At 45.7% G+C, this 10,913-nt stretch overlaps 1 protein-coding gene across 1 annotated transcript; it reads left to right on the top strand.

Moving 5' to 3' along the window:
- The first annotated feature begins 222 nt into the window (after positions 1-222).
- Positions 223-10,365, top strand: arl2 (ADP-ribosylation factor-like 2). Its single transcript, XM_080451628.1, has 5 exons — positions 223-422; positions 6,034-6,144; positions 7,345-7,507; positions 9,049-9,129; positions 9,630-10,365. Exons 1-5 carry the CDS (start codon positions 358-360, stop codon positions 9,762-9,764), a joined length of 555 nt encoding a protein of 184 aa, XP_080307754.1. The 5' UTR covers positions 223-357; the 3' UTR covers positions 9,765-10,365.
- The last annotated feature ends 548 nt before the right edge of the window (positions 10,366-10,913 follow it).

Raw genomic sequence — 10,913 nt, 5'->3', positions numbered from 1 at the left:
TCTCTGTCTGCTGACAAACAGCTCTACTGTAACTGACTGAGCAAAAAGCTCCACAAACAATGACGTGTAGCTCCTGATCTTAACAGAAGATGGCGCCAAACCCACTTAAAACCAAGCACTCCAAATACTTGACAGACGTCTTAAAGAACCAATCACCGTGCACTGCCGTAATCCCGACGAATCAGTTACTCGCTAAGGCGGGCTTCGCCATCCTAGTTACTTCCTGGTCGCTAACGTGTGGGTTGCTCTGTGTGAAACAAACAGCTCCGATCGCAGATTCATATACTAGCTTCATGTAATTTATAATAACAACGAAACGTAGCTGGAGTCAGTTGATTGGTAGTGCTGCTTGTCGCCATGGGTCTGCTGACGATTCTTAAGAAAATGAAGCATAAGGAGCGAGAGATGAGACTGTTGATGCTGTATCCTTTCTGCTGTGTGTCGTGTCCATTCATAAAGCTAGCAATGTTTACATGTATGATATCATGCTCAGATCATGAGATGGTATATTATTGTATTATTGATTCAACTGTGTTGCTGTGGCCTATAGTTTGGTGCCACGATGCCATTTGTACCTCGATGGGTATTATTATTATGTAATGACAAAAAGAAGGCAATTGTCTGGACACACCCAAAACTACACAGCTATCGTGTAAGCTCATGATGCTCACACGATAGCTCGTGTATCGTGTGTTGTATCGTGTATGCTCACTTCAATGCTGAGCACTTTAACTATAAACTATAAAATATATAGTTTTAAAAATAGTTCTAAGTCATGTGGATGGCAGAGTTTACTTTAGCCTTGGATCAAGACTATCGTGTATTTTATCTATTATAGATATGCAAATGTCAAAATCGATAAAATACATCTATGATATTCTTGATCCTAGGCTAAGTTCACACAAACTATAAAAACAGTTACAATGGTGAAAGTAAAAATCCTCCTACTGTAGATTATCCTACACTACTGTAAAGTAATGATTGATTGACTTAATTAACAGTGTTGGTGAGGGTTTGTTAAAGGACTGTATAAGGGGTACTGGTTCTATGGGGTTATGCTTCATTCGCCCCCGGGGCGTCGTTCAGGACACAATTGGACAAGAGATTGAAGAGGGTATAATATGGCAGCTTTACTGAGGTTCAAGGCACAGGCATATACAGGCATGGCATGGGTTGCAGAATGATGTGGATGGGTACAGGCACTGAGTGCGCGTGACAATGGGTCACTGTAGTATGTGTGGTTAGTAATCAAAGACGCACACTGGCACTGTAGTGCTGTACAAATGAAAAAGGCAGTTTGTAGCAGGTGAACTGGACTGGATTCACCACTCCCTCTGCTGCTGCTACTAGAATGAATGGAACGCCCCACAATGCATTGCGCACTTAAAGTGGCAGGTACATGTTACTCTGAACACAGTTCTTAAAGTGGTACACACTAGTCAAATAATAGTCAGCTTAATATTATGCTTGGGAGCCTTTCTAACAGCCGCCCCCGAATGTACCGGGTACATTCGCTCCAAAGAAAGGCGATAGTCTCTAGTGTCTTACGAGGGGATGGCGGTGACGGTAGCGCTGTCCTCCTGCTCGCCGGTCAGGACAGCTGGCAGGGGGACCAGCCTGGCTACTGGTCGGGTGTAGTCGCGATCTCTGAGCCTCACCTCTGCTGAGCGGACTTGGCCATCAGCGCTGGGGTGGACCTTGGTGACATGGCCACTGGGCCACAGAGCCTGTGGAAGCTGAGGGTCCATCAGCATCACAACAGAGCCCTCTGTGAGGTCGACTGGTGTAGAGTGCCACTTCTGGTGAGTCTGCTGGCTCGGCAGATAGTTCAACAGGAAACTGGACCAGAAACGATCTGGCAGAACTTGGGCGTGCCTCCAGTGACGTCGGCTCAGTAGTTTAGTCTCTGGATACACGATCTGCGGTACGGATCCATCCGGCCGCCCCGTCAACAAGACATTGGGTGTCACGGGATCGAGGTCGGTGAGGCTGGACGAGACGTACTCCAATGGCTTGGAGCTGAGTATCCCTTCCACTTCAAGCAGCACGGTCCATAGTACTGCCTCTGGGACTGGCTGGGTTCCAAATGTGGTGTACAAGGCCGTCTTGACGGAAAAGATTTCCCTTTCCCTCACTCCTCCTAAGTGGGGTGCTGCAGGGGGGTTGAAGTAGAAGCTGATCTTCTGCTTGGGAAGCTGCTCTTGCAGATCCGGTGGTCTGGGAAGTCTGGCCTTCCAGAGCCAGCATTCTGTGCAGGTGTGTTGGTAGCGGTGTGTTGCTTCACAGACCTGCCGGATCCAGAACGAGCACCGCATCTCCGCAAACACCCTGTCTGGACCGGGGTGGTGCAGACGACTGTCAAAGTCTTGAATGAGGAGTCGGCCAGGATCCCACACGATAAGATGCACTGCTGTCTGCTCGAGGTCTTCGGCACGACGGAGTCTGCCGCCGACCCGAATGAGTCCCTCCTCTTCATCCATCTCGGGTGACATGGTGAGCAGTCTGCTGCTGGATGAGACAGGCTTGCCTGCCTTTAGGAGCCGCAGCTTGTCTGGGAAGCTCTCACGCTGGGCTTGCTTGAGTATGAGGACCTCTGCATTGCGGTAATCTTCAGCAGTACAGCTGCTGCTCTGATCTGCCGCCCCATGCAGCATCTGCGCTGTAGCTTCTAGCAGCTCGTTACAGGTGTCACACTGCTTTGCCTCTGTGTCTAGTGAGCTGGGTGTGGTCGAGGTGACACCACAGAAGGTTGACTTCTGCAGCTCAGAGGCGTCGTTGTCGTGTTCGACATTGGGCTCGACAGTCCACCCATCTGGGGATTGAAGGAGGAACGGAGGCCCTTGACTCCACCTGTTGGGCTTCACAAGGTCTTGCAGGGTCTTGTCCCTTGTGACATCGTCAGCGGGGTTCCTCGCTGACTCCACGGATTGCCAGGCATGTGGGCTGATTAGTTGCTGTATTTCTGCCACTCTGGTGGCGACGAAGAACTTGAAGCGGCAGGACTCTGACTGCAGCCACGTCAGCACCATTGTGGAATCTGTCCACAGGATGGTCTGATTGATCTTCGGCGTGAGCTCATTCTCTATGAACTTAGCCAGTTGGGCTCCAGTGACAGCTCTACACAGCTCGAATCTGGGTATGGAGAGGAGTCGCTTGGGTGCAACTCTGGACTGGGGCAGGGGGAAGGGCAGAAGGACTTGGCCTTGACTGTCCTCAGGGTTTAGCTTGGTGACGGAGCCTGCATCCACCAGCTCCTGGATCTCGGTGATGTAGGCTTTGGCCCGCTCCGAATCTTCAGCCAGTTGTCGTTCTGTGCTCGACAGACTCGGCATGACGGCTTCTTTGGGGGCATGAAGGAGAGGCATGTCTCCCTTGTGCGGAAGGGACGTGGCATAACGCAGGACCCCTGCTACCTCCACGTGGAGGGTCTTCTCTTCCAGCAGGGCTACCGCTGCGTGGTCTTGACTTTGTGCAAACTCACGTGGGTCCCGGTGGCTGAAGTTGGATACGGTCGGGCGTGGGCCCCTGTAGTTCTGTTCCGCTGTGGCTGCTGTGTCACGGCGCAGTGGAAAAGGAATCTGCTGGCCCTGTCCCTGCATCCATGAGGCTGGTGTCATGGAGACTGGAAGGTGCTCAGGCTGTTGAGGTGTATAGGTTGCTGCATAGGACAGGGCTCTAGGGGGTAGAGATTGGGCGTACACTGGCTGGCGGTAGTTCAGAGGCTGCTGAGGTGCATAAGTGGCTGCGTAGGACGTAGCCCTGATGGGTAGAGGCTGGGCCGCAGGCTGGTACGGGAGCTGCTGCGGTGTTGACACTGCGATGTAGTACGTAGGCCTCAGAGGTGGAGGCTGCACAGCTGGCTGAAAGTGGTGTAGAGGCTGCTGAGGTGGATAGCCTGCTGTGTAGGTTGAAGCCCTGTGTAGTGGAGGCTGTGAGGTAGGATCCTCTTGATGGCGCTGAGGCGAGGTGATGGTGGAAGCCATGTGGTGAGGATAAGGCTCTCTGCTTAGCTGCCGGGGTTGGCGGTGCGGTGGTTGACTGCCGCCCTTCATCGGTGACTGTTTGCAGCAGCTAGCTGACATGGCTTGGCTCTTCATCAGCTGTAGCTCCACCATCAGCTGATCTACTCGGTCCTCGATCGGTTGAGCTGACGGCTCTTCGAGGTCCGCTGTCTCTGGCCATGGCGGGGGGTCTGGCCAGTCCTCTTCGTCCTCCATGCGGACAGGATGGGGGTCACAGTGGCTGACGGAGTGTGGCGTAGCTTGTTGAGGGCTGACTACTGTGTTGGTTAGCCTCCTCATCTCAGCTTGAACTTCATGACTGAGTCTAGCCACATCACCGTGCATGACCTGCTGTGTCTGTTGTAACATGACGTGCTCTTGCTGTACGTCCCTGAGGTCATCTCTCAAGGTGCGTTGCTGGGGTGCATGATGGAGTGAAGGTGGTTCTCGAATCTCCTCCCTGGGCTCACTCTCTGGATACCGTAGGTGGGCTAGCTGGGTTTCCGGACTGTACCTCTGCCGCTCTGGGTAGTACAGGTCCGCCTCTTGTAGGACAGCATCCCACCTGTGGTGATCGGTGTAGGGAGTGGGAGGGGAGTAGAAGGGGGTCATCTTGGCTGCTTCCTCCTCGTGAGATGGCCACTCTTCCTCGTACCCATGCCTGTTTTGCTGCCTGTGCCAAATTAAGTAGTTGACTTGGTAGTTATTGAAGCAGCTTGGTGGGCGTGTCTGACGCCATGCTCTGTGGTCTTCAAACTCCATATTGTCCAGGGGTAAATGAAACATCCGGCTCGAGGGACCAAATGTTGGTGAGGGTTTGTTAAAGGACTGTATAAGGGGTACTGGTTCTATGGGGTTATGCTTCATTCGCCCCCGGGGCGTAGTTCAGGACACAATTGGACAAGAGATTGAAGAGGGTATAATATGGCAGCTTTACTGAGGTTCAAGGCACAGGCATATACAGGCATGGCATGGGTTGCAGAATGATGTGGATGGGTACAGGCACTGAGTGCGCGTGACAATGGGTCACTGTAGTATGTGTGGTTAGTAATCAAAGACGCACACTGGCACTGTAGTGCTGTACAAATGAAAAAGGCAGTTTGTAGCAGGTGAACTGGACTGGATTCACCACTCCCTCTGCTGCTGCTACTAGAATGAATGGAACGCCCCACAATGCATTGCGCACTTAAAGTGGCAGGTACATGTTACTCTGAACACAGTTCTTAAAGTGGTACACACTAGTCAAATAATAGTCAGCTTAATATTATGCTTGGGAGCCTTTCTAACAAACAGTTTGCAAATAGTACAGAGTATAAGAGTAAGTATAACACAAAAAGCCCCATGGGGCTTGTTTCCATTGTGGTCCTGTAAACTATCCTGCTACTGTAGAGTAACTGATGTTACATCCTCATACTGTACAAGCCTATGCTGTGAGCTTGTGTGTAGATCAAGTGAAAGTGGTCACGTGTGTCTGTGGGTTTTATAAATATTGAACCAATGAAAAGTATTAAAGGACGACTTCACCCATTTTATCTTCATATAATTGGTCCTCACTAATGCTCATGATAAAATGGTACTATTTTTTTCTACTCACTCTGTGTCTCAGAGGAGGGCTGGGGACAGTTCAGAAACCCGTCTACCAGTGACATCATCGATGGGGAATCCAAGCTAATAGAAACAGCAGGCTTTCTATTCCTGGAAAGTTGCAATGCAATAATAGAAGCCATTGTTCTCGCATTAACAAAATCTAAATACAAAAATTGAAATCTTGTTGGGAAAAAATATCCTGCCTAACGATGATGTCACTGGTAGACAGGTTTCTGGACTGTCCACAGTCCTCCTATGAGACACAGACCGAGTAGAAGAAAATGATACCTATAATAATAACTATCCTACATCCTCCAAGACCTCCATAAATAACTATAAAACACACACGCATGCACACGCTCAAACAAACAAACTATAACATTTCCCCAGATGTATACATCTCCTGCACCAGTACCCCATTCCTTAACCACGTATAATATTGTAGGGGTCTTGACAATGCCGGAAAGACGACCATTTTGAAGAAGTTCAACGGGGAAGACATCAGCACCATCTCTCCAACGCTTGGTTTTAACATCAAAACACTGGAGCATAGAGGGTTAGACTACTACACAGTAACACACACAGTCTACACTCCAGTTTTTGTCTTTTGTATGCATCAGTTCTGCAGTCTTTGAAATAAAGACTCATTAAGTCTTCTGTGTTGTACAACACAGAAGATTATGATGCCCAAAATAGGAATGTGAGGTTGAAAGTGTTTAAATCAGGGGTTTTCAACTGATTGTGAACCAGGGACCACCACCCTGACTAATAATCAACCTGGGGACCACTGTTGTGTTGGGTGGGGATATGTGGGCTAAGATTAGTTAAAGGTGGGTTGGGGGTGGCCCTGAAGATTGCTTGAAATATGCTAGTGGTCCAGAGCTCAAAACAGGTTGAGAACCACCCACTGATCTATTCCTTACTTTATACAACCTTCCATATTAAACTCATGTTATACTGATGATACTATGTAACATTTATGAGTGAGCAGACACATGCCATTAAATGGTATTAATAAGTATGACACTTTCCCTTCTTGAGATTCTAACTCCCCTTTCTGTGGAATTTCTTGACCTCAGACTTCCAAGTAACTGACCTCATTGACTCATCATCTTGGGTCACCAGGTCATTTAGTGCATTGCTTCTCAAGTAGTGTTCCATGGACCATTAGGTATGATTTGATTACAGGTGGTCCATGTCTGTCTCTTCTTGGCTATAGTGGTGTTCAGGGACAACTTTGCCCTGTACATAATACTGTTAATAATACTAATATTCTTCAGGTATGCCAGTGTGGCAATACCACTCTCACAGAGATACATTGTTACGAAAGGTAAAATTACATTTAGCTTTTACTGTCTGAAAACTCATCCAGAACTCCACAAGGGACTGTTTCATTTTTGTTCTGTGGACAATGAGCTGATCCTGTTCTGTAGTAAAGCTTGAAGTACTTTTGGTATTGAAACACTAGCCTCCTCCAATGACCACTGCTAATGTTTTTAATTTCACTGTCCTCATATCACACAAATACCAAATTACTAAGTTTCTCCTAAATAAAACAAAACACAATGATGAACAAAAATAACAATCTTCACTTTATACATTACTGAATGGATGACCAGAGGACCACATGAAATACCTTCACGGACCACCAGTTGAAAACCTCTGATTTAAATGATTGTGTCCAGATGTCCCATGTCGTTTAAATATTACTGTGATGTCTTTTCATTTACCACGGTGTGTTTATGTCTTTGCCCAGGTTCAAGCTGAACATATGGGACGTGGGAGGCCAGAAGTCACTGCGCTCCTACTGGAGGAACTACTTTGAGAGTACAGATGGCCTGGTGTGGGTGGTGGACAGCGCTGACAAACTCCGACTGGATGACTGCAAGAAGGAGCTCTCCGCACTGCTTATAGAGGAGGTACATACATAATACAGTGCAGATCAGCTCTGCACACTTTTTCTAGAGGAGGTACATACATGACATTGTACAGACTGTAAGATTGTAAGACTTCAATTTAAGTGCCAAATCAGTTTTAGAGGTGTAATGGGTGAAATTCTTTGTCATACGAGCTCCCAACATTTGTGGTGGAAAGAATTGAGAAAGAAATAAGCAAGGGGAAACAGGTCAGATTATGTCAAATATTCCTAATATGATGAGCGTTGTCAAGTACATACATAGACATTGTACAGACATCTAGAACGGTGGTTCTCAACCTTCGGGTCGGGACCCCCACATGATTTTTGGGGGGTCCCCAGATGACAGTGAAGTGACAATTGAAGGACTTTTATGACCTTTTTAATACCTCAAAAAAGAAAGAAAAGAAAAAAGACCATTACTGCATCAAAAGTAATCAACAAACTATATTATAAACTGGTCAAACATTGGCCAAATTGTCAAACATCATAAGAAAGACGCCAAAATTGTGAAAATAGCCAATCTACAAGCTCACAACGCCTCACAGCGCGAATCCTTGTGAGCTTGTAGATCTGCTATTTTCACAAGATGTATCTGTGGAACCGAGTCAAACAAAATGTAATGCCTCGCCCTCAACTCCTACATTCCAAGTGCTTGTCAGGGTGGGCGGTCCGCAGTTCAAATATGATTCTTTTGGGGGGGGGTCACGGCCTGAAAAGGTTGAGAACCACTGATCTAGAATACAATGCAGATCTGCAGAGCACGTCGCACTACTTCACAGGTGTGCATCCAAATTAGAATGTTACTACGATTCAGCAGAATCTAGCATGTCTACGGAAGGGTATCATTAGGATTTTATCGATTCCGATTCTGCCTATCGATTCCAGGTCTTATACATTCCCCTTTTCGGATCCATGATGTAAAAAAAAAGGAAAAGTCAAATGTTTAAATAAAAATTATCTTCATTCTTTTAAGCATTAACTGAAGTAAATAGTGTTTACTAGTACAAGCTGTTGTATAATAGTAGTGCCTAAGATAGAGCCAATGCTGAAACCTTTTGTCCTGGAAATACTGGTCCCTGCAAACTAAGTGTTACAAACTAATTGTCAACTTTAAGAAATGTAATGAGTAGTAACCTCTCATATGTTTATTTATGACAACACATTGAAAAGCAGTAGCAGTTAAAGCTTGTTGTACGCTTACTACTACTGGACCCATAATGATTAGGATTTTATTGATTCCGATTCGAATCCCTTAATTTTTATGGTTACCCAGCAATTTAGATTCGGTTCCTACTTGCAACCGATTTTCAATACCCAACCTGTCCTTCTATTATGAATCTAATTCCTAGTAAAGTGTGAACACATTGGCAGTAACCTAGACTTGAATTCTCTTTTGTGGTCATTCATATTGGAGAAACCCAACAGCATTACATTACAGTGGAGGAAATAAGAACGATATGGCCATATACTGTATATTAGTATCAAGTCAGTGATTATTTACATGATGAATGGTATTACATCTCGCTCTCTCCGTCCCTCCAGAGGTTAGCAGGTGCTACGCTACTGGTTTTTGCCAACAAACAGGACATACCGGGGGCCCTGTCTAAAGAGGACATACGAGAGGTGAGACTCAATCTTCTCTCTCACACACACACACACACACACACACAGTAGTGTGTATGCAAGTTCCCCTTCACTCAAACCTGAATACACTCACAAGATGAAAGCCAAATAAATGGTAACACAAAAAAAAGTCGTTTGTGCTGAACTAACGCATTTGTTACTATATGGATCAAGCTCTTAAGAAGTTTTCCCACAGATTTGTTTGATAACTATAATTGTTTGGTTATTAGTAATTGGCTAATTCTTGCAATTAAATTCAGTGTGGGAAATGCCTTTCCTCCATTTCTTTTGTTTACTGATTATTAATGCTGCTATGTTTTAGGAACCAAAACAATTTTTAGGCTTATGTACTTGTAAGACGTAATGATAAAAATCTTGAAAAGCAAGGGATTCCGACAGCCTTGAATCTAGAATATCCCCTTTTGCCACAGTCGTTTGAGGCTGCATTTTACTTAACAAATGTGTATCAGATGAGGTTATGTTTGTGTGTGTTCCTCCAGGCGCTGGCCTTGGATGAGATAAAGAGCCATCACTGGTGTATCATGGGTTGCAGTGCAGTAACAGGAGAGAACCTTTTAGCTGGAGTGGACTGGCTACTGGATGACATCGGCGCAAGAGTCTTTACCGCTGACTAAGGTGGAAGATGAGGCAGGCGTGGGTGCATCCCCAACTTGAAGGAACCTTTTTTTGTGTGTGTTTTTTTTTTCTCCAAAGCTATTCAATTAAATAGCTTAAATAGGAAACACCGACAATACAGGCACTTGAGTATATGTGCCAGGCTTTTGATGTTCTGACTGAACAGCCAAAACTGTGTACAGGCTGTGGGAATGGTAGCTTCTTAGGCCTTACAAACAGCAAGGCTATCAGAAGAGAGATGTCATCAGTTGGCTTCTTAAGTTTAGTGACCACAGCAATATACTGATGAGACAAGTCCCAGATCATTATTTTTTGCATCTGTATCGTTGTCTCCACTAGCCCTGTGGCTAGCTTATGCATGCTACTGGGCAGTATTATAGGCTCTGCTCTGTGCATAACTAGTTCTTGTGGTACACAAAAGGTCTCCTAAGTGGGTGCGGCCACGCCACTTCTACATTGGAATTCAGACTCCCACAGGTCTCACCCACGTGACACAAAAACAATAAATCAAGTTGACTAGTCTTCGTTTACCATTTTCTTTACTACATTTATGCACAGAGCCCATTACTGGCTCTTCACTTCTGTATAAGCACAGGTGTGTGAAAATAACGTTTAATTGGTTAAAGGGCAATTCTATGATGTGTACAGTAAAGTTGGATGCTATTGAAACATGGACAAGGCTTTTTAGTGTGCATGCGAGCACTAGCACAAACCGTAGCAATGCCCTGTACAAATTCAAATTGATCAGTTGACAAGCCACGTCACTTTTGTATAATAAACCTTTTCAACCAAAGTAAGTTTCCCTGTGTTCATTGCCTATATGTTATCGACGGTAATGTTTATCAGTGTACACCGAATGCTATTTATGGTGCATGTAAAAGGTCTTGGATGAGCTCTTTTCTGGTTGTCATTTGCATGCAGGAGTTGGCACAACTATAATGATGTTAAAATAACTTGGCGCAGTTTATATAATTTTTCCCTGTCACATTTATATTTTTAATGTCATGTCTGAGTCCATTTGCTCACATAGGTAAAGTATTGAAATGTACAAAGAGCCTGATATGGTGCATCTAGGAATCCCTAAAGGTCAAGGTATCAGTACCAAGCTTCAGAATATTGTACTTTGAAACATTGCATATGCTCTAACA

This window comes from Gymnoscopelus braueri (genome assembly GCF_963280865.1).
Source record: "Gymnoscopelus braueri genome assembly, chromosome: 15".
NCBI lineage: Eukaryota > Metazoa > Chordata > Actinopteri > Myctophiformes > Myctophidae > Gymnoscopelus > Gymnoscopelus braueri.
The sequence above is the reverse complement of the archived record's forward strand: the minus strand, read 5'-3'. Positions and strand labels throughout refer to the sequence as shown.